The sequence below is a fragment of the Embiotoca jacksoni genome, unplaced genomic scaffold (assembly GCF_022577435.1).
Source record: "Embiotoca jacksoni isolate LCO1_2020_lvr unplaced genomic scaffold, fEmbJac1.0.p SCAF_25, whole genome shotgun sequence".
Classification (NCBI taxonomy): Eukaryota; Metazoa; Chordata; class Actinopteri; family Embiotocidae; genus Embiotoca; species Embiotoca jacksoni.
Genome location: NW_027185376.1, coordinates 428,305 through 456,180, shown reverse-complemented (window position 1 = coordinate 456,180; position 27,876 = coordinate 428,305). Strand labels below are relative to the sequence as shown.

Below are 27,876 nucleotides of genomic sequence, written 5' to 3'. Positions count from 1 at the left end.
ATCCCAGAATCCAGAAAAGAGTTTTACCACTGACGTTTTTTATGTTCCACTAATCTTAGTAAGCAAAAAACGGAGGAGCAAATGCAGCTGAGTGCATCACTTCCCAAAAATCTATTTCACATTTGTTTATGTATGGCTGCCAAACCACCATCTCAGGCTTCAGGCCATCGAAATGTTGTCTTTTCTTATGGATGATAGTTATATTTTGCATCAAACTACGAGCAGATATTTCTCACAAAACCACTGTGGGAACCAGTTCTTTCAGTGCAGGCTCAGCAAAAGAGGAACAGGAACTAGAGAAACAGCTGCACAACACCATGTTGTAATTTTTAAGTATGTGCGGTGGCTATGAGCTGGTGTGTTCGCCTTTGCAGCATCAATCACACGGCTTTCTGCATGTTTGGGAAAGCAAAAAAAACAGACACTGTTAATCAAAACTTTCGTGCTCAGTCCAGGAAATAAATCACTTTAATTTGTACACAGTTACATGGGCAAACCCAATGACTGCATTTAAATAAAGATTGCTTATGTGTTAAACTTTTCATTTGTAAAAGAAAGAAGGCACAATTTCATCTGAGTTTTCTGGCTGGGCGATCAGCTAATGAGCTGCTCATAGCGGCCTGTTGCTACACACAGACAACACAGAGCCACAGCTACGGTTGTCACTGGCTACAGTCTAACACTCCCAGTGTTTCAACACCAGTGACAGAGCCAACATTTGATGGCTCGCTAAAATGCCTAAGTTCGACTGTGACCATATTCTATTATTCATTTTTGTGGTGGACTAAACACTCCCTCCCATGATTAATAAAATTTTTAAAAAAGTCCCAATCAAAGGCAGAACACATCAGTGACAAGGGGAGATAATTGGAGCCTTAAAGGGGAAACACCAAAAGAAATAATAAAGAGAAAAATAAATCATGAAATGAATAAATACATACACCATATCATTAAAGGAGTGAGGGTATTGAAACTTGTACAGGCAGATTCAGTTTGTGGGAGTCTCACTATCAACAACAAATTCCAACACCAAATCTTCTGGAGAAAGACTAAAGAGCCTCCAGAGAGATTAATGGCAACACCCCCTAGATATATTAAGTGTTGTGCATCATTTACTTTCTGTTTGCCGATCTCCAGTGTCCATGTTGTATATGTTATTAAAGCCTACACCACTGTCTACAGTATGTCTGTTACCCAAACATTCAGCGCAGATAAATGCCCCAGCTTGTCTGCAGAGACACAAACACTTTCTCTTTGTGTCAACCAGAAAACTTTTCATGAAAGCAATGAAGACGGCCACTAGAGCAATTTACAGCCTGAGGGGCAGAGTGGCAGGGTGCCAGCAGAGTTTGAACACACAGTATACCGCTGTCAGCGCACACAAATCACAAGAACAAAAAAGGTTGGAAAGCTAAAACTTGAAATCATAAATATGCAGTGCAGGCAGGAAAGATTAAAGGGCATCCACTGCATGAGAACAGGGTGCTCTAAATATGTCACAATACCAACATTAAATGTGGGTGAACTTATATTTGAACTAGATAATACGATTACAAAGAACTAATATTCCGTACAGCTGATATTAGGTCGCGCAGTGCGAATAGGAGAGGGAATATGATATGTCACAGCAAAGCTTTGTAACCGGCTGTGCTTGTACAGTGCCGCTGACCACACATGAAAGAGATGAACAACCGCCACAAGACAGGTGGTCTCCTAACACCACGTAGCCCGGTCTGTTGATGCGACACACACACGCACACACACACAGGAAGAGAACAGCCTCTGTCCCGTGCCAGCGAGTCACCAGATGGCCCATCTGCTTCGCCCCTCTGCTCAGCATGACGCCAGGCTAGTGGTGCCCACTGATCGCCAGCCCAATTCTCCCCACACTTCTTGGCAGGCGGGCAATGTGACAGCCCTGCTTGTTGAAGATCAAATGCTAATAGCCACTCGCTCTTGTTGCTCAGCAGCCACACGTCCTCCGAGGGAAGACGGTCTGTCTGCGGCACTCGATGATTAGCGAGGAAAACCGTAAAACAAGCCTGCAAATGCCACGCACATCCAGAAGTGTTTCAAACACACTGACGCACATCACTGTCAAATATGGATAGAAATCACCAGCCGGGGGTAATGTTCCGCTGGCAGAGGCCTCTCCTTTGTCACAACACGAGGACTGTGCTGCAATGACCAGCAAAAGTTAATTAAATTTCAGACGAGGGTTGTGGGGAACTGCAGCCAGGCAAAGCAGAGCCAAACTCCTCAAGCCAAACATTGCAGTTTTATTTTTGTTGGAACGATTGAAGGAGGATCGCAGCCAAGACGATGCAAGTCAGAACATATATGCGTACATATGAACTAACCTCTTCCAGCTCTGTTACATCACTCTCTAACCGAGTAAACGATGTGATGTTGGCCTGGGTCTCCGAGGGGAACGCCTGCTGCCCCCCCCCCGCCCCCCTCCTCCCTTGCTCTCCAGCCGCCTGGTGGCCTGAGCACTATGACCTCATGTCTGACATCACTCTTTTAGAGTCCCAGAGAAATCACCATCTCAGAGGTCAGCCTCTTGACTTTGTGGGGATCACTGAGTTTCCGCTCTCCAACAAACATTCACTGCAATAGCCAACAGAGGGCAAAATAGATCATCCATATAGCATAATAGACCAGCAGATTGGCACTGTTAGTAGTGATCCATCGGGACATGGACTCGGGTCAGTCACTATACCTACTGAAGATATGCGAAAGATCAGAGGATACTGGTCGCCTGTAGGACACTAAAGCGTAGATCTGATTGATACCAGTCTCGTATCTGTATCGTAAATTTGAAGGTACCAGCAGGAGCAGGTTGGTCTAGCCAGTGGTACTGGCGGGATTATATTTCACCCTGGCAAACATGTGCGACAACCTTGCTCCACCAGGGAGACTGGAGCCAAAGCAGTCAAGACCTCATGATTTCAGGACGGACCTGGTGGTGCACAGACCGATTCAATGCTGCCTGTCTGACATTGCCCCGCACAGATTGTGATAGGTAGACATACCACCGTCCCACCTTGAGTCACAGCTTATTTTATGTTGGTTATCTAAATTTGTCTTTCCTGAATCTTCCAAAACTGCATGTTTTATCAAAAATAAATATAATTTTGAGGAATCACTCGCATCTATTTAATTCCATTGCTTCATTCTCAAAAGTTATGAAGGAGGAAGGTATTCTTGGAAACCCAAAAATAGACACGTGCACTGGGGAGCAGGGACAGGTGAGGGACTAAGAGAGACATTTATGTCCTTTTTCTGTAAGAACATGAGCTGACAATGTAGGTTGCTGTACCCAAAATAAAGTAACAATGCAAAATCACTGTCGATGAGATCACATGATGTGTCAAAGGCGTGACATCACAATACCCAGTTGGTGGTCTCAAACGCACCTCGGGCAGGAAGTGACAGGTGATTAGTGAGCCGAGACTATTTAGGTGACTTACTCTTTTCAAAAAGGTCAGCGGCGGGGGTGTCCTGTCTGCTGAACGCCTGCCAAAACTGTGCTGGGGCCACCCTGCATGAGTCAGAAGGGTCATGCTGGTTTGATTCTGGGAAGTAAGACAATACCGTGTGTCCTCTTGCTCATTAAACCCGCCGAGGGTTTTCAACGCAGGGACTCACTTGAGGACTTCTGCTGTCTGGTCGAAGCGTGTGGGCGGGAGGACGTCACTAACATGCAGGGCCTCAGCACTCGTTTATCACAATCTTGGCTCCCCTTTCAGCGTCTCGCAGGAGTTATCGCCGAGAAGAGATCCAAGCTCTTCAGCGGGATACAAAGCTTGATGACTCCGTTCTGAAGCACGTGAAGAGGACTCTTCCTGTCGTCTGGCACTAAATCTGTGTTTTATTTCAAATAAAGGAATTTCCCTTTTAATGTGTAGCCATTATACATTTGTACCTTTTGTTGCAACTGTGAGTTTAAGTTCAAATAATCTCTTTGTGTAATAAAAACGAGCTTCACACGGTTGAGGGTTACAATTTATGATCATTTTCATTACTGACTAAGTCAGAGAATAAAGGAACAATTTTCACATTACCCAGCATGACATTCAAATTTCTTCTTTTGCCAGTACAACCGCCCAAAAAGCAATATTCTGTTTGTAAAGATATGAAATAAAGGGAAGCAACAAATCCTCACATTTGATGGGTTGGAACCAGAAAATGTTTTGCACTTTAGTCTAATTCCGTAGAGACTGCCACCACGCAGCGGACTGACATATCTCAACCATAAAATGTGGTGCAGACACTCACGGTACCCAGAAGATTAATGACGAGTACTTTTCATCTAATGCCACTGGCAACGTTTTGAATCCTGTAAAATGTCTGCAAAACGTTTATTGAAAACCTGACCCGAGCTTTCTTGACTGCCAGATAATGCATGTAATGGCCTACCATCCCCTGAGTTTTCATGGAGCTCCATCATCAGATCAAAATTTCAGGGAGTCCAACACACTTTGGTTTAAATTACTGCAAAAGTAATCACATTCCTATCAGACTCAGCTGTACTATGTTAGCACACTAAAATAGAATACAATGCACACGACACCGTAAAAGTGATTGTTTAATCCATGTCAATTTTGAATGGATTAAAACAAGGCCAGCCAAACTACGCATCTGAGAATCTGGAAAGATATTTAGCACGTGGCATTTGTAGCCGTCTTGATAAAAGACCGCTTCATCAATCATAGGTTTACGCTACGGTTTCATCACTTTTATATTGAACCAGAACAATTCCCCGGAGACAGCAGTAGTGAAAGGAGAAATCAGAGCCCGATATGAATTGTGGAGCTGGATGTGTTATCTTAACTCAATCCAGAGGTACCAACCAGCCTGTGCTGTAAGAGGATCCTCCTCAGTGAAAGTGATGGCTCTATTAGCTCAGAGATAAGTGGATCTGTTTGCCATCATCATCAACCACACAACTCCGGCTAAAAATAGCCCAAATGAAAGAGGGATTCTCCTGCCGCCCGCAGTACATCCACCCTCTGGATCACTCGAACTACACGCGAGAATAATACTCTACCCGAGAGGAATACTCTACCCGAGAGGAATCTGCACAATCTGAAAAGTAAGCTGTCTTTTCCATTATGAGGTGACATGCTATTACAAGCACATTCACTCATTGTGTTTCTCCACCCAAATGCAGCCATGCAGAGGCGGCTCAAAGACTTAAACCCATTTCACGAGACACAAAGTGAGACAGCTGCGGGTCAGGAAGAGTCAAGGAAGTATTTCTGCCGCCGAGCTGTTTATCCGTGAGGAGCGTCTCGGTTCTGGGCCTTTGATACTCCAGAGGCTGAGAGAGTGACAACGAGGAATCCAAAAGCAATTTCATTATTTTCCTTTCAAGAGTCTCCCTTGTCGATTTCATTGAACATCTCTGCAACAAACTACCAACTGGCCTCACTTCTTTATTTGTACTGTATATCCTTATTAAAGACGTGAAAAACAATGCTGCCTGGCCAGTTGTGGTGCTGCGCGCACGCACGCACGCACACGCACACGCACACGCACACACACACACACACACTTATCCTCAGTGTTATTGTATGACCTAGTCTGGTTGTATGTTGTCTATCCGGCTGTCCTTGCGGCCTCAGGCTCTACTGCTGCTGATGGCATTGTCCTTACGGTCCGACAAGCCGTGCAGACAAAGCTCAATCAGGACAACTTCCTCTTAGTTTCTGGAGCGGCGGGGGCCGGACCTCGCTGCACTTTCACAGATAAAGAAAAGTGACCCAGACTGACTTCGGGAAGCAGTCGGACCCTTTTACTTTGTCCACATTTTCTCCTGTTGTAGGCTTCATTTATACACTTAATTAAAAACTATTTTCTGCCTTTAGCCACATTATTACATAATAGGACTGTACAATAACTCACCTCTGGCAAAATCCATCACACAACAATAACACCGTTGGTTGTCTGTTTTCTTGTTTGTTTAAATCTTTGCACTATTGTTTAGTTAGTTTTAATTTAATTTAATTATTCTATTTCATTTTATTCTATTTATTGTATATACTGTGCATTTTTAGATTTAATATTTTACTGTTATTTTATTGCTTTCCTGTACCTATAATGCTGCTGTAGCGGGGGGAAAAAAATTCCCCTTGTGGGATTAATAAAGTAACTATCTATCTATCCATCTATCTAATAACATGTTTTAACTTTGTCCAAGTCTTCTGAAAATAAAAGGCTGAGATTTGACACACGTAAGCAAACAGGTAATCCAGCAGCGTACAGCAGCAGTTACTGGTTTACGTCATGGTGGGTGTGCTACTAAAAGCTCTGCACACCTATATTTGTGCAGGGACAGTCTGTCTGCTTTGCACTTGAGCTGTTGAAATGAGTTATTCAAAAAAAAAGAAAAGAAATTGAGGTTGAGTCACAGATTTTTCATAGGGGGGAGGTATGGAATTGGATGGACTCCAAAAGTTCTTCTTTACCTGTGTCAGGCTGGAAAGGTGAATATTTAGCCCGCGGCAGTGAATTCTCTGCAGGAGTTTAAGGATCTCTCTGTATTATATCGGCCTTGTAATATCTGCTGCGGTATCAAGGCTTTGAAACAGTCAGTATTTCGTCCTTGCAGGTACAGTGCCGCGTAATCAGGCCGAAGAGTTCACGTTTTTGTCCCGACAGACGAAACAATCGTTACTTCTCTCAACCTCAAGAGTCTATCAGGCTTTTCTGAAACACTTATTTGAGTCTTAAGAGTGACTTCTCTCTTTGCCAATCTACCGTGAAGACCTGATTGCTGGGCGGAGTGCTGCAGAGATGGTCGTGCTTTCAGCTTATGGCGCGTTCGTGAGCAACTCAGAAGTGGGACATTTCCAACATCCAAGTGGGAAAATGCGACGAAAAGCCTGTCAAATTAGGAACAACCGACTGGTGAAGTTGGAGGTTTTGGGGAGCTCAGAGAAGTAGTTTTGACATCAACCCGTGATGATCTCACAGTGCTCCTGCAAACTTTCCATGTATTCTCAACAGATAATCCTCTGGACTGGTTTTTGGCTCACATGGATGGCCTCAACTCAAGTTTTATGGATATCGTAGTGAAGATCGAAGGAAAGCGGGACAGCCTAAACTCAGTTTGGAGCAATATAACTACATAATGCATGGGAAGAAGTTTTGTAATCAGGCCTCGATAAACTTCCAGAATTTTCACAATGCATTTGCTTCGTCATCGTGGAGTCATATCTATGTAATGACTGGGAATATTGGAAGCAGCAGACTTTATAACCTGACTTTTAGCCCCGAGTTGGCTCCCAAACCCTGAATCTTAGATTTCCCAAAATGCAATCAATAGCTCCTTTCTGGGAGACCATGTTTTATTTATTTTTTTAAACACCAAACCTCCAGTTTGTAAACCAGGTTTTCTGTTGGACAGCAAAAAGTGTATAAAGTGAAGACCAGTTTCCTAACACATCTTAGTGAACCATGTCTGCTGCCCGGTCCCTCTACGTTCAGTAATTTATGATTCGCTGAATGACCCGACGATAACCTTTTTCCTCTCTTCTCCTACTCTGACCAGGCGCCGTCTTCAGCGGGCTTTTGAGAGAACACCGCCATTGGCTCTACATGATTCACGGCGACTTTTGACCCACAGCCTTCTGGTCAGTGAGTTCATCATATGATAGCACGACTTCCAACAGTCCTCGCTGAAGGAGGAGAGGTCGTGTTCACTCTCATTAAGACGCTCGGTTAATGACTGGCAGAAAAGCCGGCATGACGTCGTCCTGAGAGTCGACAACAGGACGGTATAAAACACAACTTTCTCACCGGTGAGCGGCTCCGAGGAATACGAATATAGCCTGCATGACTTGATATTCATGCACTTCTTCCAAGAAGGAAAAATCCACAGACACTTTCTCAAAACTTTTATAGACAAAAATGAGAGGCCTTGAAAAAATTTACAAACAATGTCATCTTTGTAACAAGTCAACCTTTTAAAAATACTTTTTTTTTCCAGACCTCTTTCTTTATTAGTCCCATCTGAACATAATTAACAACCATGTCTCCTGTCTGTGGTGGCATTTACTGTGGGACTCAGTCCTGTTATCAACCCTGTGGATTGTTTTGCTAGAGGAGCAGCAGCCATATCTGTGGGTGGTTTCCACTTGACAGTCCGACTCTCGCTTTAGGGCTCTTTCTGAGCGGCCGGGGCATCTCAAAGTCCTGATAAACACGTCCATCAGTTCGCTGCTCCGCTGAGCGCTGTTCATATTGATCACAGTTGGTGAAGACGATGACCTCATTGGAGCGTAATTCTGCACATTGTGTCAGATATGTGTGATCACAGGAATGTGGGCTGAGCTCATGACCAGGCTGACATGCACCCTCATCACTTTTTACACTGTGACTGCCTCAGCGGAGGTCAAATCGTTTGGAAAAGAGAGTTGGGAGGAAAAAAAAAAAAAAAAAAAAGTGAAACACGTGAAGGGACTTTTCAGGACAAGGATTCCTCCTTTGATGAAAATCAGCAGTTTAACTGACCACTGTGAATGACAGAGGTCTGGAAGAGGAACAGCAAAGAGAGGAAAGAGGATACAGAACCATGAATGAGTCCACGGGCACATGGTGACTACGACTTTCCAGGAATCACTCGCATCTCCAGAAAATGCAATTTGTGCCTTTGTTAAAACCATGTGAAAGGGTCCTTTAGAAACAACCACTGATAATCACATGCAAACTTTCACTCCAGCAACAGAATATCTGCAAATCATCTCATCATACAACATCAATGGACTGTTGTGTCTGTACAAGGTGATTGTGGACTTAATATTGTGGGATATTCAAATCCACTCCAGAAACAGTTGCATTGAAATCCAAGTCACAGTTTCCACTTGCATGAAGGCCTGTCCATTAAGGCTGCTGTCAGTACATACACTCCACAGTGTGTTTTATCAGCACCTAAACTTCAACACGAATCACAACATTAATAATGCTGCAAGTATGTTTCACTGTCTTGACGCTTTGATTTTTATTTTATTTTTTTTATTTTTTTTGCTGTTGCTGTAAACAGAAGTAAAAATGCAGAAACCAAAAAGAAAAAAGGGAAACAAGAGTGAACTCTTACCTTGTTATCTAAGTGTGTCCATGTTCTGGTTGCGGCTGCGGGATGTATGAAGATGAAGTGATTCTAAAGTTATCACAATAAACGACAGGAAGAGCGGAAAAAATCCCAACAGTTACGGAGCAAATCTTCCCCAAAACACTGGGGCTGATATCCGGAAACTGCGCTCTGTACCGAAGCGCAGAAATGACATGCACAAGCTGCTCTCTGAGAGGAAGATCTTCTCTTCTCAAAGGCGCATAATCCGGAGCTGACGCTCGTGTTTACGGCGGAGAGCAAACTGCAGCGGCCGACGTGTTTCGGAGGAAAGTTTCTTCGCCCTGCGCTCCGCTTGTCTCCACACGCTACAGAGAGGGGCTGAGTTTTTCCCCTGAAGCTGCGCCTCTGATGTCAGCAACAACGTGAGCTCCAGGAAGTGGTGACGCTTCTCCGGTGGTGCGTTTCCAAGGCGGTGGCGTCAAACGGCGGCGAGGGACGCCCCCCTGTGGACACCTTGAGCAAGTGCAAGGGAGGCAAACATCTGTTCTCATGCTGTGCTGTGTTACACTGGTCTGCAGACTTGAGGGAGTTTCGACTAAAAACTACATGATGTGAACACGTTACATACATCTTTTAACTTTCGTTTTCCCTTTAAGTAGCTTTACTGTTGTTAAAGTGATCTCATATAGGACTGTCTGACTGTTTCAACTTGTTCCAACTCTTGATGACAATTACACTGAAAACACTAATCAAACATGCTTTCATGGAGTGCAGGGTGTCTTTTTGGACTCAAACCAAAGATTCTGTTTATCTATTTGTTGTTTTATGAAAGTGCTATAAATTTTAGCGTTAAACATTATGTCTGACAATATTGTTATTTTAAGAAACTTCAGTATCTGCACTAGAAATTAAAACTTTTACTTTTTCTTTCTTTCTTTTTCTTTCTTTCTTTCTTTCTTTCTTTCTTTCTTTTTCTTTCTTTCTTTCTTTCTTTCTTTCTTTCTTTCTTTTAAAAAGAAAATGTAATTCAATAAGCAAATATTGATGTATTTTATTATTCTATTTATCCACTCATTCGTTCATTTATTTAACTACAGTTTTGAATAGTTATTGTGTCATTTTTATTACTGGAACAGCACATCTTCAAACAAAACCGATCATACCACGAATTTAACCTGAGACAGTCCAAATATATAGAAAAATATAAATGATATTACGTGCAAAATTATATAATTTCACGTGCATATACAGCATACAGTAAATGAGCCAAACATTATGGCAAACACTCGCTGTTGATGGCTTGAGGACAGACACATTTTTAATTTGCCACCACATCACGATGATGTGGTGACTTGCCTCGTCATGACATCACGCCTTATGTGCAGACATGGCAGCAGTGTTGGACTGTCTCTCCACTAAGATTTTCTAACTTTTGATTGAAGACAGTTGTTCTGCATTCAGTATCCACAATGTCGGTGACTGTCTGAAGTCCAGAGCGGCAGTATTTTCTCAGGTATTGAAGATCAGTACTTCACACAGTGACATGCACTCCCAATTAGTGCAGCCGCAGTGGTTCCAACTGCTCTCTCTGAATCCCGGTGGGTTTCAGGTAAAGGAGTCTGTCAACAGTAAACACAGCTCCTCTTGCTGTTTAAAATAGCAGGTAAAGAGTCTGAATCCTTCACTAATTACTGAGTTTGAACCAGTGTGTAAGAAGCCTACAACACTGTAGTATTTGGACACCTGAGTCCCTGTTAACTGGTAGCTCAGAGAGCATGTGGTGTTCAATAAGCATCCAAGCTGATGTGATCTCCAGACTAATGGACAGTGACAGAGACCGTTGCTCATATTTGTCACAAACATTGCACATTGCTGACTGTGCTGTAAGTCAGGAAGTGATTAGTATGTGCAACTTATCCACACATTTCGACAGTATTTTGATCTTTCGTGTGACTGCTGAACATTCACATTCTGCAGCCTTGAGAAGAGGCTACCTGTGTGCTGAAAATAATTAATACGCGGCACAAAAATATGACTGCGGGCAGCCCTGTGTCCTCTTTTCAGCATGTTAGACCTGACGATCGGAATAACAAATGATCCACTGACCTTGGCCCCAGCATCCCTCTCTTCAGATTAGTTCCACACAGCACTGTTTTATTGTGATCAGACATGCCCTTGTTCTGTGTAAGACTGCTTGAGTGCAATGAATATCAATTGGACATTTGCATCTCTCTGTGGATTTGCAGTGCTTGTAGACGTCTGTACAGCTAAACTGTGCTGTAGATGAACACCACAGGCAGCTGTTATGAACAACAACAACCCATGTCTTTGTGTGTGTGTGTGTGTGTGTGTGTGTGTGTGTGTGTGTGTGTGTGTGTGTGTGTGTGTGTGTGTGTGTGTGTGTGTGTGTGTGCATCTCTGTGGTTTCTGCTGCATCACCTTAGAGAATTTCCAAGATTTAGTGTCTCCAGAGAAAAACAGGATGCCGTCAATGTCAGTTTTATAGGATAAAGCTGCTTATTTATATTAAATAAAGAGCATCAAATTATTTTCCACTTCTGTGTGTGTGTGTGTGTGTGTGTGTGTGTGTGTGTGTGTGTGTGTGTGTGTGTGTGGTATCGGGGATAATATTATTATATATTATTTATATTATTATTATTATTATTATTATTATTATTATTATTATATATATATATATATATATATATATATATATATATATATATATAATATTCTATTATTTCTATTATTATCTTATTGCTTCTGTATGCTGCTGTAGCGAAAAAAATTTCCCCTCGGGGATTAATAAAGTAACTACCTACCTACCTACCTACCTACCTATATGACAACTGTCTGCACAAACACAGAAATTCAGATTAACATTAACACACATCCGAGCTATACAAATACATTATGATTAGATTTTGAAGAACCTTAATGCACAAATGTGCGTATCAACAGCAGGTATGACTTCAGCAGTAATGCAGGAAGTGACACATTCTGTCTTGGGAGATTTCCAGTCGAGTGAGGCGCCCATTGATCGCAGGTGTTTAGTTTTGGGAGTCCTGGGACCTCTGAATGCCAGTACAGTCATGGGAGTTCCCCTCATGTTTTGGATTGCGAAACAGCCTTTGCTCTCCCTGTAGTGCTGCAACCAGCTGGTTTGATAAGCGTGTGGAATAACTGTTTGCATACTGGTGCTTTTCCTCCCGGCTGTATTCTTTTTCCACCTTTCCGCTTTTCTACAAAAATCCATTCATCCCTCGGGGGCGAACTGTAGCTGACATCGACTTGTTGGAAATCAATGAGGCCTTTGGCAGCCAGGCGAGCGCCACAGAAAAATCTGCCTGCCTGTCAGGTGATCACTCTGCCCGGTGAGTACAAACACAGAGGCAGAAGCTTCGTGTTAACAGTTACAGATATTCTGCTCATTTCGGAGAGAAAGATGAGACTCATTGGATTTAAAACTCCACTCCAAACAAACTTTCCTGGTATGTATCTTCTGTGGGTTCCTATCTTTCGGGCTTCCGACTGGAGGTCGAGACGAGAAATGAAGACTTGTTACTGCGATGAGATCTGAAATCTCATTAAATAAATGACAGTATACGGTGAATATTTATTCTGCAGGGAAACTATATTAAGTGTACTTTAGGTTGCAATGCCTTTATGTAATATACATGTAAAACAGCAGGTGACTGACTACAAACTACTGTGCAAACTACGTTCATCCTTTACTACATAAATCATTCATTGAAATGTAAAAAGATGGACTGAAGACTTTATATAACCAGTGTATATCATAACTCGTCAAATTTTTTGGTCCGATCTTTACGTTATTAAATGCCTTGCTTCAAAACCAGAAATCAGTTTATAATTCACTGACCATTAAAAGCTATTTAAATCTGCTGTATTTAATAAAATGAGACCTTACAAGTTGTTCTTTGCATTTATTGACATTCTTACAAAGTAAGTATAAACTCGGTGGTGTTATGAGGACGTGTGGTTTGACCTGTCCGCATCGTCAGAGGATCCTGTTCCGTGGAGCTGCAGAGTGAGCCGGGACCTCACCAGAGGAGACTGGATAACCACGGTGGACCTGAACTCCCTGTCGTCACTGAAACACGGAACGTGTAGACATTTGACAGATAAGCATGTTTTGGAAACGATGTTTACATCCCTGTGTTTTAACATTAGCCTCCGGTTTGTTGCCGTACCTGGGAGTGAAGCTGATCTGAAGGCGCTGGCTGCAGCTGGTGACGTGGAGCTCTTTGGGCTTCAGCAGCCCAAAGTCTGGTGTAACACGGAACACGTGGGAGTCGCCTTCATCTGGTGCTACACACAGTTAAACACACAATTAAGGTTGACAAGCTATGAAAACAAAGGAATATAAATCATCATACGCACTACGGGCTTTATTTTTCTGTGCCACAGACATCATTTCTTTAGGCATCATAATCATACTGATGGTTATGAAGATGGCTGAGTGGTTACTTGTAAGTGATTTCCAGTACGTGTGGGATCCACGGCTGTGGAGGATTATTTCTCTGGTTTGTGTCTTCCCCACAAAGCAGAACCCAAAGTCGACGCTGTCAGCGGACAGTTGCAGTGTAGAAAGATCCAGATGGGCTTGGAGAGGCACCGTCTGCACACAGGAAGTGGACTTTGTGAGGTCACAGATTTTGCAGTTAACACACAAATGATTTATAAAAACCATTTGGACAGTCGTCTCGGACCTGCAGGCTGTTGTTGCTGTAGTGGACCAGGAGGGATTGTTGGAACCTCAACTTCTTATGCCCGCCTGCTCGGCGGATCAGCATCACTCCAGGCGGGCGTTCCTCATCTGTCCGGTACACGTGGTCCAGAAGAGGCAGGGAACAGTGGAAGGCTACTTTCACCTAGTAGTCATAGAAACACTGACTGTTGATCATAACATAAAAAACAGAACATCCCTCAGATTGATTGAGTGTCTGTATCCATGGCTGGCTCTCCTGGTCTCACCTGCATGCTGAGCTGAGGCTGAAGCTCAAGAGGCTGCTTGTCTCCAGTTGAAAGGTTGCTGGAGGTTCTGGACCGGGCTCGGGGTTGCGGGTTGAGCACTATAAACGGAGGCTGAGTCTCCAGTGTGAAGTTTAGAGGCATCTCTGAGGTGTTCGTCAGCTGAAAGGTCCGTGTTGTGTCAAATTCCCCCACGACGAGCTGCAGAACAAAACAACCCCCCCCCAAAAAAACACCCCAAACTGCTCAGAAATACTGTAGACCCAGGGGATCGTTACTTCATGCGTGCACTCCAGTATGTCAGAGCACTGTTGATTAGTTTTGCAGATTTCTCAGTCTAACCTCCTTGTCCGATTCTGCTCTCAGTAAATCACCGGCCAAGGCACGAAACTCCAGCACCCCGTCGTCCTCCTCCATCTGCACTGACAGCCTGCAGCAAGTCAAGAGAAGATATGCAACTTAATCAGACCACCTCTGCGCTCTTTTTGCTTCACCTCAGCTTATTTTAATTTAGGAAACATAAATTGAGTTGGACGCATTACGGGTCTGGAGGGACATAAATAGTATGAATGTAATTGCTTACACTGCGGGCTTAACGGTTGCCAGTAGATTCATTCTGACAGGCTCTAAATCCAAACCCTGAGCCCTTACAACTTTACCCGGGACACGAGCAGCCATCTGTAACACACACAGCAGTGGAATATGGGATTTCAGATTGCATTAGAGGAATCGACCTTTTTCCAGGATTTCATTTTGAGGCGTACTGTTTCGTGTCCTTAATGTGTTACCTCAGAGTCTAGGCTCATGAAACCCAGTGCCAGGCCAACACATCGGGACTCACAAGCAGACCCAGAAAGAGTCAGAGGGGTGAAAGACACATGGACAGTTGCACTGCTCTTTGCTGGGATCACCTTGAGATTTAAACAGCAAAGAAATACATCATTCATATAAAGCAGTAGAAGTGCTGAAGGGGAAAATACAAGTATGTGGCTAAAATCTTGTGAGCATACTATTTGTTGGGGTGTGATGCAGTATGGGTAATCTGACAGGCTGCCGAGATGAGGCCTGATGTGGACGGAGATGAGATTTTTCTGTGCAGGTGAAGGACAAAGACTATTTTCCTCAAGGTCATCCTCGGGTATAAACTCTTCTTCTGTATCCTGAAACCAACAGAAGAAAGCTGGGTTTAAGCAAGTGGAAGACCAAAATGTGCATCTACGTGGTTCCACTCACGGGCATCTTCAACCTTATGGATTTCCCATTCATTCTCTATGCTGAATGGTTAAACCGTACTCACATGCCCACTTTGAGAAAAGCTCGTTCCCTCTGAGCCTTGGTTGTAAGCCTTCTTCCAGGCTCTTTGAATGTTTGCATCAGACAGCCTTAATGCTCCACTCAGCACCTCATTGCCATCAGCATCTTTAAGTGGGAAGGAGTCTCCACATGACACCACAACATCCACCAGTTTCTGGTCATTGTCGTCTATGTTGTAAATCTCCCAGTCCACACGAATATCTGTCACCCAGCAGATATTTAGATTAGATCATTTTTATTCACCCTAACATGGGAAACTAGTTTGGTACAAATAAAAAGAGACAGAAGTCTGAGAGATCACAGCACAATATATATATATATTAAAAAAAAAACTGCCACTATGGTTGTAACACAAACACACAAACTAAAACATATTCTAAGAGGATATTAGAAGATCTCAGGGGCAAAATAAATCAAATTAAACAGTAAATAAAAGGCATTCTATGGAGTCACTCAACATAATTTTAGATAACAAAAAACACCAAATAAATGTTTTTAAATCTAAAGGGCTCTTTTACCCATTACAATCTCTTATAGGTCTGTTATAAATTATTACAAAAGTAATATATAACCAGCCGTGTTGATTTATTTCATTGTACAGTAACTGGCAGTGATGCCGTTTCCCCAGCAGTCAGGAAACGTGAGAGTCAAACAATTTTCCTCCAGCCCAATGATGTTTTGATGATTTCACTTACCAAACATGGTGGGATTGTTGATGCGAAGGGAGCGAGACACCGTGTCGCCTCTAGACAAGCGAGTGCCGAACCTAACGAGGCAAAGAGGAATGTTAAATCAAGAGTGCCGTCATTGAAAATACACAAATAAAGGTGGATTTTATTGGAGAAATGGACTGCGGGACAGACTGTAAGATTGGTCCCTGGTACTGGTCATCTGCTCGTGGGCCCGTCATTTGGAAGTAGAGTGGACAGCCTCGCACCGTCATCTGCATGGGAATAACCACAGGGTCCAGTTCCCCCACCTGCAGCACACGAACAAAAACAGAATGTTTGGATTTATCTCTGATACATCGATTCCTGAGAAAATGAAGAGGATATATTGTGCAAAGCAATTCCCCAAATACCCAAAAAAGCTGTTATAGCACATTAAATAACATTAAAATGCATACTTTGCATATGAGGTGATCTCTGTATTTCCCCCACATGTCAGTGCAGGCAGTCACGTCCACAGTCTGAGTGTCAAACGGTCCCAGCAGCCCCGACTGTGGCACGACTAAAAAAGCTGCACCTTTTCCATGAGCCAGCAGAAACTCTGACAACAAACAAATACAGAATCATGTGTTGGAGCTCATTGCTGCTTCATTTCAATAGCTGTCACACGGTTAAAAACTAAAGCATACTCTCATATGTTTTTTCTTCTACTTCCTTTGCTTGGACAGAGTGAGGCGGATTCTGGACGAACCTGCGATTAAGATGCAGCTTTTGTTACATCTCTGTCACAGTAAAGCAGAGGTATTCTTTGAGCCATTAGTCAGGTCAGCATGAGCTCCGTTACCTTTTCTCTGACTGGTTGTTTGGCTTTGAGGCACTGCAGGTGAAGTACTGTGCCTCTATGGTAAAAGGGGCAGGGATGGCTGTTTGATTGGTTATCAGCAACTGTTTGGTAACGGCTCTCTTCAAAATGACATCATCTCCAAAGTCCAGCACCAGTGTTGAAGCGCTTTGATCATCCTGCTGGGAACTGGAGGGACAGAAAAACAGCGATTTCAGCAGCAACATTTCAGTCCGGGAAACTGACACTTTGAGTACGGAGCGAATGTAAATGCTGGGCTTTTAGAGGCTGCTACCAGACACTTGGCAGCGAGTAGGACACGCTGAGTGTCTTGGGTTTGGGAGCCACGATGCCGACAACAAGAGGAGAGTTCATCCCCTGGACCTCACAGAGAGCAACCACCTCAGTCAGCTCCAGCTAGAAAAAAAAAGAGACAAGCAAGAGGATAAAATATCAAAAGACAGAATAAGACTCTGTGACAGCAGATCAAACGTAAACCCTTTGTTCGCTACTTTTAACTGTTCAGTTTGTCTGTTTGAAGTTTTGTAACAAGTGTTGTAGGCTTCAGGTGTGTTAAAAAAAAACGTGTGCTGTAGTGTGGTACTTACCTCTGCGTGACAGGTGAAACTAACTGTGATCTCCATGCTGGCGTTGGGTCCCAGAGTACCAGAGGAAGGATCAAAACTGGCTTCACACAGTGAAGCTTGTTTACCCTGGAGCTCGGCCTGTTGGGTAAGATATTACTGAATGTCATCAAGTAGTCATTGTGTTAAAAGACAAACTAATTATAGTCTGTTAAATCTAATATGTACCCAAACAACCTTTTGCACACTACAAATTCTAAATGGCAAACATGCGGATTAGAGAGACTCTTTTTTTCTCCAGGATTTAATGCAACCTTCCTTTTAAATACAGTAAATAAAGTGGTGATTGAGTAAAATGATAAAAAAAAAAATAAAAAAAAAAAGTAGTGTAGCACACCATCCAGCTGAAGTGTGACGGCAGCAGAGTCTGGTTGAAAAGAGTCACGGTGCCCTTGGAGGGAACTCCGAGGTAAGGTTCAGGGAGGGCCAGCTGGCACTTTAGCAGACACACCTGGGGAGACTGCACATCTGCTCGCACTGACAGGTGACTGGAAGGAACATGCAGGTCATGCTAGCTGTTGTACTCAGGACACTGTCACTGACTAACATTTTATTGCCCTACAATAATGTGGTCGTGGCCCCTGGAATACTTAACACTCCCGGAGTCCCAGAAGCTCTAAGTACACAGCTTAGGTAAGAAAAAAAATCTTAAGCAGAAGAACCATAAAGTTGTATGTAAGTGCGTGTCCTTACCATCCCGTTCCTTTCTCCACAGTCAGTTCCAGCTCCGTTTCAAAGTGCTGGCAGGAATTTGGCGTGAAAAGCACCGCCACATTGCAAGAGGCCGAGGGGGGCAGCACACCTCTGCATGGCTTCACTAAGATCTGAGCACCAACACTGATTACTGACACAGACTCATACTGTAGATGTAACAAAACAAACACTAACCTGCTACAAATCTGGTTGTCATATCTGTGCTGCCACAATAGCCACCTTTACCTGTGTGTGTTGGTGGTGCTGGTGGGTATCAAGCCGCTCCTCCAGCGTCCAGGAGGCCTTCAGCTGGGTGGCGTTGGTGAGGAGCAGGGTGGTCTGATTCTGCTCCCCGAGCCTCATCAGTCCGAAGTCGACGCTCGGCACACTGACAGTCACCATGGGACCCTGTTCAAGACCAAAGGGTTCGCATGAAGAGGTCACAGCTCACAGAAATAATACTTCATAATGTGACAGCAACAAACTTTAAGTTTGGGATGGTGATGAATTTGTGATGTGGTTAAATCTTACTTTGAAGGAGACCTCAACGGCCAAAACGACGGGCTCGTGGCGGTGTTGTATGTTGCAAACTAAGCTGGTTACAACCTTCTCTGGTTTCCCTCCGGTCACAATGAGATTAAAATCAAAACACTCGTTCTCCTCTGGACACAATCAATCAAAAACACATACATATATGAACATAAATAAATCAAATCAATGATTAATGACCAAATAAAGTCTAAATGAATATTTTTGTACCACATTACACAATGTGTGTGATGCACCTATTCTGCCAGTAGATGGCTCCACTTCTATTGTGTGGCAGCTGCTGCTCAGCGTCTCCCATTGAAAGCAGATGAAGGTTTTGCTGTGGTTCCACATCTGATAAACATACAACACAGAAAACACCATTTATAACTGTAATACTGGGACACAATGATTTAATAGAAATCTAGTCTGTGTCGATCATGATTAATGTAAGGAAAAAAGAGGCATTAAAACCTTGAATTGTCTCCGAGTGGTTTTGCAAATAAAAATCTCTCCTGGGATGACGACAGCGTAGGGCTCCAGGAGGATCTGGTATGGCTCTGTTGACCCCTTCACCTCTATCTCCATGATGATGACACTGCCTACCTTAGATCCCGTCTCCACAGGCTGCAGGACACTAGAGTTCCCACACAACCCACATGTGATGTCAGACCTCTTTGTATGTGATGACCTTGTGATTTGATTTCTTCGGGCCTGAGCACCGATGGTGCGAAAGCCCTATTGTTATCCAAGCGATTATTATGATTCTCCGTAAACAACTGCATTTTTGGAGGCTTTATCATATTCAAAAACTCATGAAAGTTGGTACACCCGTCTCTCCCAGCGAAAAATGTGGTATTTTAGTGGAGTCGCGAGTGGGCGTGGCCAAATGGCTCGCTAGCGCCCCCCTAAACAGATGTCCCGGCAGCTCCATTTACCTGCATGCACAAAATTCAGTGGACATGTGTATCACACCTAGACATACAAAAAAGTTACATTGCACCATTACGTCAACGCAACAGGAAGTCCGCCATTTTGAATTTAGCTGCCATTTTTGGCGATTCGTACATGTTGTACTTTAACAAACTCCTCCTTCAGATTTTGTCAGACCGACTTGAAATTGAGTCTGTGCCCTCTTAACATGTTTGGAATAAAAAGTTATCATAAGAATTAGTTTTCGTCGATCGGTGTGCCTGTGGCGTGGCGGCCAAAAAGTGACCCAAAAGTCATGCTATGGCATGTTGTTCAAAAAATGACCGGCATTTTCAAAGTCAAAAATGACTTGATTTTTTAAGTCATGACAAAGGGGGTGATTGAACCCCAAAGCTTCTGGCTGAGAGGTAGCAGTGCTAACCACTGTGCCGCCAATCTTCCCAGGTGATGGGCTGCGTTGTGACAAATCTTTGGCTCACTGCAACCTACAACTCACCGTCCACAAATAGTCATTCAAATGCAACCAAAATTGCCGCAGACATTCTTTGGATAGTAGATATACGTGTTTTCAACGGGGTCTGCAATGATTTTAAATATCTTCCTGTAATGTGTAGTGTATGCAAAACTTTTTCAATTTCTCCAAATGTTTCAACTTCACTAAAAGTTGAATCACCACCAACAGGCCAAGGTGGAATCTGAACCATTAATAGCAACCTGGGTGAAGTAGAATCTTTTACCTGTTGAGTCACTGGAAGCTCTGAGTGAACTCCATGACACATTTTCTCCTGCCGCGATTAATCTTCCAGCGTCAAAGATAGTCCAGCAGTCTACGACACCAACTCCAAGCTGGAAACGACCTCATGAAGACACGGGTTCGAGCCCCGCCAAGGTAACACACACGGTTCCCGGTTTACCCACCGAGGTAACACACAAGGTTCATGGTTTACCCACCGAGGTAACACACAAGGTTCATGGTTTACCCGCTGAGGTAACACACAAGGTTCATGGTTTACCCGCCGAGGTAACACACAAGGTTCAAGGTTTACTGAGGGCAAATCCCTGTAAGGGTAAGCCAAGTGGTTCACAGAGGGCGAGACCTCCTAAGGCAAGTCCCTCTAAGGGTAAGCCACACAGGCTTGGGTTTGTACATGCAGTCATACTAATACCAAACCAAAGGTGAACAACAATACAAAAATAGAAGTCTAAAAGTGACTTTTTTTTTTCACGATATAGTATGACACAGTGGTGTTAGAGCAGTTGCCTCACAGTGAGAAGTAACTTGAGGCATGCATGTCAGTTCAGAAAAAGGTCATACTCCAAAAAGTCATGAAAAGTCATCCAAAGTATGTTGTCCCAAATATTCAAAGAAAAGTCATACTATAGCATGTCGTCCAAAAAGTGACCCAAAATTATTTTTTGTATAGAGTATAGAGTATAGTGTATAGCCAGGGCAATGCAGCTAAGTTTGATGTTTCACCGTGACACAGGAAGTTGATGTTTAAGGTCAAACGATGCTCCAAACCTCATGAAACATGCGTCAGGTACCAACTTTCATTAGTTTTTGAAGATGTTAAAGCTGCCAAAAAAAGCCTTTAAAAAAAAGAAAAAAAAAAAAAAGAATAAGGGACAAGATTGAGAAAAAAAATAAAACTGCAAGCAGTAATATGCCGACCCTCGCGTGCTGAAGCTGCGAGGGCCCGCATATCACTGCTTGCAGTTTTAATTTATATTTACATTTACAATATACATATATATATATTTCCGTCACATGCAAAGAACTTCTCACCTGTTGCCACTGGGCTCTGGTGGCAGCTGGGGGACGTCCCTCAGGACTAAGTGACAGACACTGTGATAATCCTTCAACTTAGAAAAAAGAGATTCTCAGGGATGTCGCTGTTAAATTGAAATCTCAGAATGTAAAATTATGTAAATTCTGGGCTATTTTCAGAGTAATTTCACTACCATCACTTTTGAATCTCTTATCCTGGTCAATCATCTTACTATAACAGTCTAAGCTATCCAGATCTTCTAACTAATATGGTAATACTTACAGACAAAAAAAAGTATTTCACCATAAAATGTTGGCAGTAGAAACATTTTTACATAATTGTGTCAGGCAGATTGTCTAGAATCTATCAAAAGCAGAACCATGAGGGTGGGACACTCTATCAATTAGCAATTTGAAAAAATGTGTGCTTAGTCCTAACGGAAATAAATGTCATTGTTTTATTCACTGAAACATGAATCTCTTTTGACCACAGCTTTTTTGTTATCATTGCTATGAAAAGACATTATTTATCTTTTCAAAGATTATTTGGACTCTGAATCCTCTTACCTCTTTAGGACAGAAGGTGAGCAGAAAATTTTGGTCCTGACATGGAGCCAGAAAGCCTGTAAAGGGGCTGACTTGGAAAACATCATCTGTGGCCTGGTGGAACTGGATATGGGACGGTTCGGGTGTTTCCCCTGGAAACAGCGGGTGCAGGTTGGGCTTCATGATCTGCCAGTGGAACGGCAGCTCCAAGTGGCTTCATCCCCGAGATAAAGAGAAGAGAAAGAGGTCGAAATGGACATGTAATGTGGCATTTAATGATCCCTGAAGGGAAACTCTTTTTCTACTCGTGCTGCAGTAAAAAAAAAGAGCAGCGCAGGGTCGGGAACGGAGCAGTAGCTGGATGACGTTTGTACTTGTGGAGATGCACTGGAATAAAATAAAAAATAAAACTGTGCTTCATGGTGAGGACGTACAAAGATGCGAAGCTTACACATTGTTTCTGATGACAATCTTCTTGTGTTGCACAGAGTGAGGGTTGCATGGGCTGAAACGGACAAAGTGCTCTGCAGTGAGGTCGTGCACCTCTCCAACCACAGGAGGCTCCTTCTCCCCAGATAAAGACACCAGCTCAAGTGCAATCACTTGGCCCTCACCTGGAAAACAAACACACAACATTCAACCGTACACCGGAGAGTGTTTGAAAAATACTAGGAAGCAAAGCTCTAAGCAACTCTACTGCGAGGATTCACCTTCAATGGAAATGTCTTTCACTTGGCAGTTGTCACAGACAACAGTGAACACCTGACAGCTCTTCTCTGCGGTGGTGGGGAAGAAAACCACCTGCAAACACACACACGTATTGAAACACTCAGCTTTTACGGAACTGAATTTCTAAACAGTCAGCTGATTAGAAATTAAACTTGAGGAAGTGTACCAGAAAGATTTTAAGCATTTTAACTGCTTCCTCTGTGTTTTAGGAGTGGATAATGCTGACAGTCACTGTGTTTATGAATGTATATGAGGTACTGCAATTACACATTATTCTTTCTTCTGAATATAAATTTGAACTGACCCACCTCCACTACAATGGCTTTTCCTGGGTGCAGCATAAAAAGGGAGGGACTGACTGCAAAGGGTGGCTCTTCAGAAAAGTGTGTTCTGGCCACAGACTAAAAAATAAATGAAAAATTGACATGTTAAGCACATTTTTGTCTGTTTTTCCTGCAGAAAAATGTCAAATACAATTACTTTGTTATACTTCATGTATTTATTTTACCCTAAGATTTGAGACTGGCCACTGGTTCTTTGGGATGATGCAAAAGGTCCCCGTACTGAGACCGACATTCTGGCACAGGAACTCAACAAACTTAACTCCTCCAATCAGACAATAACCGCAGTCCAGAAATCTTGGTACTGCGTCAGAATTAGAGGGAGGCACGACAACAACGCACGAGTAAAATAAGTACACTGATGCAGATCACAATAACACAGGATTGTAATAAACTTACAGGTGAGTACAGGAGGAGGTCGCCGTGCCTCAACGGGCACCACAAACAGGTGCTCAGCCTGCGTCTCCACCACTACGAAGTCCTTGTAGTCTTCCAGGGAGTCAGGAGCGAAACGCAGTGTGTACTTACAACTCATCCCCGGGGCCACAAAGCCACCTTCACCAGGAAATCTCCCTGCCAAAACATATGAGAGCAACAACCCCTTCTGACATTAACTTCTCGAGTACATTCAACTGGGTTTAATTTAGTGTTCGTTACAGCAGGTAGTGTTAATATTCACATCCAGAATTGCTGCTGCACCCGGGGGAATGCTAAAAGTCACAAACTGCCTTCCAGAGATGTATGACTTCATTTGTCAAATCTCTCCGGCATTCCTTCTCGATTCAGTCACTGACATCTGATACTTTGCTCGATGATTTTCTCACCACTTCAGACATAAGGACGTTGCATAATGCAGTCAGAGCCTAAAGGAACTCACCCAGTCCAATGGAGAAGTAAGGAGTGCTGGGAGGAATGACTCGGACATGGCGGCTTGAGGAAGTCAGGTTTTTCAGCTCAAGTGTAGTCTGAGAAAGGAAACGACAAGTTACTGTGCACCATCTCACAGGGAAAGATGATTTCAGATTTTATTTCTGTACTGTGTAACTGTTCTGAATAAGTGAGTGAAACACACCTCATAGACATGTCCCACACTGTATTCTGTGAACACTACCACTGAAGGTTTTGCTAAGAAGACTGGGACAGGATCCTCAGCAGGGCTTTGCAGGAGAAAAAACACAAGCACAACAACATTACTGTACTCAGTGTGTTCACAGTAAAAACACGCTCACAGGAAGCGATGAGCTCAGTAATATAAAGTTGTGGCGAACAGGAAACACATGAGTCAGTCTGTTGGTTTTTCTGGCAGGATGTGTCTCGTTTCACATTCAGATAGCCTCCTCATATCTGTCCTTGTCTCTCTGTCGCTAACCTCCCACTTTCTAAGAAGATCAAGAACGTAATGTGGCAGAGAAAAGCTCCAGCGATGTTTTGATGAGATGAGAAACACTGGCTCTCACTGCCTCCCCCGGCCTCAGCAGCAGCAGCCTCAGATGAGCTCAGCTTGGCAGAGGAACTATATGTCAAATAACATAATGTTTAAAGTATCAACATACACATCTCTGCTTTGGCACAAACAGTTGTTTGCAACGAGTTGTTTGCACAGGTAAATGGCAGCCGTGTTTCTGTTAATAAAATGACGAGGGATCTTCTGACCTCAGCTTATTTTCCAAAACTACAACCCATCCACATTTTCTGATGTGACCCACTATACGGTATCGATATCCTGAGATGGTCACATGATCTTAAAATGATAAGTATTAACCATGAAATTAAGAAAAGGGCCTTTATACTCTGCACATTGTGGTACCTTTGCTCCTCAGTGCCTTTCCTCTCAGGCTCCGTCTTCACTTTGGTTCTGGGCCGGATGAGGGAATGCTCTGCATTTGGGAGAAGGAAGCGTGGATTGCGTAGGAAGCTTTGTCGATCTTTCAGCTTCTGAAGTTTCTCCCATCCCTCTGCTCGATCCTCTGCGCTCGGCTCATCCTTCCACTTTGGTCTGGGGTTGATCTTGCTTAGCTTTTGAAACACAACATTATTGATGGATTTCAACAATGCTTTTCTATTTTCTATTCATGGTAAACTGATGTAATCAAGTCTCCCTGCATCCTTTTTAAAGAAAATTCTCAAAGCCGAGAGGAGCGCCTTTAAATCATGTTTTTTTTATGTCCCGTTTTATGTCCTGTTGTCTCCTCTTTGGTTTACCCCAATTATTCTTTTATTTCTTTTGTTGATCAACTGTTTTTATTGTATTCATTAATATTGCTGATTGGAATTGGAGAGAGAAGCACTCTATAAAAATCAATGATAACAAAAATAATAATTTGTTGCAGAGTCAGTGGTGGTAGTAGAACATATAGTATCCCTCTTGTTGGCTCTCCTCAAAATGATATAGGCACCTTCCTCCTCACCTCTCTAAGAGTTTCCTTCCTCCTTGAGGTATCTGAGCTCAGTTCACAGGTCAGGCTGTCTTCTAACTCATTCATTTCTAAGACAGTCTTTTCTGGACTGGGGATCAGCTTATAACCATCATCCTGAGGCTTCCAGGACACGTGCATGGCGTACTTGAAGGGGGGTTCGGCAGGAGTCGATTTAACTAACAAGAAAAGGATTATTGAGACGCTGAGTAACAACACACTGGGAGGTAATAATTCAAGATGGGTACCGAAGAGGGTCAGATACCTGCTGCTGGAGGTCGCACTTTTACTTTTTGTGTAGGTAAGTAGTCGTCAGGGGAAATCAGGTCGTTACTTTCAAGAAGACTTCCATTTACACACCAGGAAAAGGCTGATTTGACTGAAAATAGACATAAGAAGTCACGTCAAATAGCGACCTTTACAACACCACAGGCATTTTCACAGTAAATATATATAGATAAATGCTGTAGGCAGTTACAACTCAATCTATCGTATATAAATGATATTACACAAGCGGTGAAACACCACAGCCCCTTACAGCAGAATACATTATAAGAATGAATAAATAGGTGTTTCTGCCATCTCACCAGTAAGCAGGCCCTGGTAATCATGAATATCTTCCATTTCATCCTTCATTCTGTCGAAGGTTTGGCTCTCTGTGGCTGCAGCTCGAGCTCTGGCCTGGATGATGTGACTCTCCAGCATGTCTGCCTGTTTTATTTGCTGTTCATATTCAGAATGAGCCTGTGTGGTTGGACAAAAATAAAGTTCAAGTTAAATTTGCATCATTGTAATATTCTCAGATTGACTTTGAATTTGTGAAGCAGACAGTTTTTGCGTCGGTAGTGACACTGTTTGTTCACCTGCTGGAGCTTCCCAACATATCTGTTGTGATAGCTGCTTCGTCCATTCTTGCCCTTGACGAGGTTGGACAAAGTCTCTTTTCCGATTCTGTCGTTTGCGAAGCGGTCCTTGAAAACGCTCGCTAAAACATGAGAAATGTCCTAAAATTCAGAGGAGAAGAAGAAGAAGAAGAGGCAGCTTTAAGTTATTTGTTAGATGTTTCCTAGAGATTGGTGACGCGTCACGGCTGTGTGCGTTACCTGTGACTTTGCGGACGCGGGTCTGGGGCTGTTCACAGACGGGTCAAACGGGAGCATTTGTCTCGTTTCTTGGTCCCTCCTGCATAATTAATACAGCATCATGTGTTAAACAACTAGTTGTGTGTCAGCAGGATAAACTTACGAGTTTACGACCTCCTCAAGTCAACGTCACAACCAAGACACGTAAGCAACAAGCTGGGGCTATAACTTCTGAAATCGAAATCCTCACTCCTTGTCGGTCATGTTTGTTTAAATGTCGTTGCCGTGGCGACAACCCACGTTTCCCTTCACGCCCGGAAGTAGCAAACAAACAAATCTCTTCTGACTGTATACGGTACACATGGTATAATTTATAACTACTCCCGAGTCCTCACAGGAAGGGCACGCCACACCGGTGGAAACATTATTAATAATATACAGTCCTTAATATAAACTACAAAAAATATCACCTATAAAAAAAAAAATCTAAAGTTTTAATGCCGTCTGAAATGACTGAAAAAAAAAAACCGAATAGAATATCTAATTAAAACAATTCTATTGGCTCTAATGTTATAAAGTTATTTCGCATAAGGTCAGGAAATTAGCAAAGTAAATTGTTGACATCCTTTGCAATGTCCTTCATGTTTTGATTAGGAAGAGCGTCAGGTGCATGTTCAACATTGCAAACATTAAAATGTATGTAAAATTCATGTAACTTAATATGTAATTATTTATAGTTGTTTGTGAACCAGCTGAGTTGCTAAATCAAATATTAGCACCACAAAGACCATCGACCACAAACAGCATAAATCAAACACAACATGCTTCCTCTATTAAACTAGAAAAGCAAATATTGTCTGGCAGGTAACTTAAATTCAGTGCATTTTGGGGAGTAGCCTATGCTGCTTAATAGGATAAAAAAAAAATGTTTTAGACTTCATCTGTTTATCACTAATGTGTGTTCACTATTGTTCTTGTCATGATTTTCTGCAGCATCTGCAGCACTGAACAAACTAAGCCAGACTACATCAGGAGACCAGATGTAGAACGTTTATTAAATAAACACACCCACATACTGAAATGTCATGTAAGGTGTGGCATTGTCCCTTTTATACACGTGATTTATTTTCCATGAAGCTAGCAAGAAAAAAATGCTGTCTGTCCTCATACGATGCAGAAACAGGTACTGAAAGAGACAAGTGGTTTCAGCGGATTGTGTCGAGCGTGTTTTTGAAAGCACTGTTGAGTCCACGCAGGGCATTTGTCTGTATCTTATGTAAAATGAATGGTTCCTACATAAA

General features: G+C 42.9%; 2 protein-coding genes across 3 annotated transcripts in view; both read right to left on the bottom strand.

Annotated features, from left to right (window-relative positions):
* Positions 1-9,463, bottom strand: part of map3k22 (mitogen-activated protein kinase kinase kinase 22) — a 36,044-nt gene extending 26,581 nt beyond the window's left edge. For both annotated transcript variants that reach the window (XM_069159436.1, XM_069159437.1), the window contains exon 1: positions 9,104-9,463. The gene's annotated coding sequence lies outside the window, so the exon portion shown is untranslated. The remainder of the gene's footprint in view (positions 1-9,103) is intronic.
* A 3,561-nt stretch (positions 9,464-13,024) lies between these two features.
* dlec1 (DLEC1 cilia and flagella associated protein) lies at positions 13,025-26,761 on the bottom strand. The gene is made up of 38 exons (XM_069159378.1): positions 26,597-26,761; positions 26,357-26,497; positions 26,081-26,237; positions 25,759-25,872; positions 25,488-25,672; positions 24,887-25,095; positions 24,152-24,236; positions 23,957-24,044; positions 23,479-23,652; positions 23,247-23,383; positions 23,047-23,139; positions 22,720-22,810; positions 22,461-22,623; positions 22,031-22,223; positions 21,482-21,558; positions 19,237-19,399; positions 19,020-19,116; positions 18,766-18,896; positions 18,481-18,642; positions 18,235-18,365; positions 17,879-18,029; positions 17,506-17,622; positions 17,193-17,314; positions 16,901-17,086; positions 16,746-16,807; positions 16,515-16,657; positions 16,252-16,367; positions 16,084-16,154; positions 15,372-15,589; positions 15,085-15,234; positions 14,863-14,985; positions 14,658-14,752; positions 14,417-14,504; positions 14,078-14,275; positions 13,813-13,974; positions 13,571-13,721; positions 13,294-13,411; positions 13,025-13,193 (listed from the first exon to the last, which is right to left on the bottom strand). The coding sequence occupies exons 1-38, from the start codon at positions 26,651-26,653 to the stop codon at positions 13,067-13,069; spliced, it is 5,046 nt and encodes a 1,681-aa protein (XP_069015479.1). The 5' UTR covers positions 26,654-26,761; the 3' UTR covers positions 13,025-13,066.
* Between the last annotated feature and the right edge of the window lie 1,115 nt (positions 26,762-27,876).

Bases quoted from the DNA above. Each gene is read 5' to 3' on its own strand.
- dlec1 (XM_069159378.1), bottom strand. From the start codon at position 26,653: ATGCTCCCGTTTGACCCGTCTGTGAACAGCCCCAGACCCGCGTCCGCA. The intron at 18,897-19,019 runs GTGCATCACACA...GATTGTGTCCAG, and splicing joins GCCATCTACTGGCAGAATAG to AGGAGAACGAGTGTTTTGAT. The intron at 17,315-17,505 runs GTAAGTACCACA...TTTTTTTTCTAG, and splicing joins GTTTCACCTGTCACGCAGAG to CTGGAGCTGACTGAGGTGGT.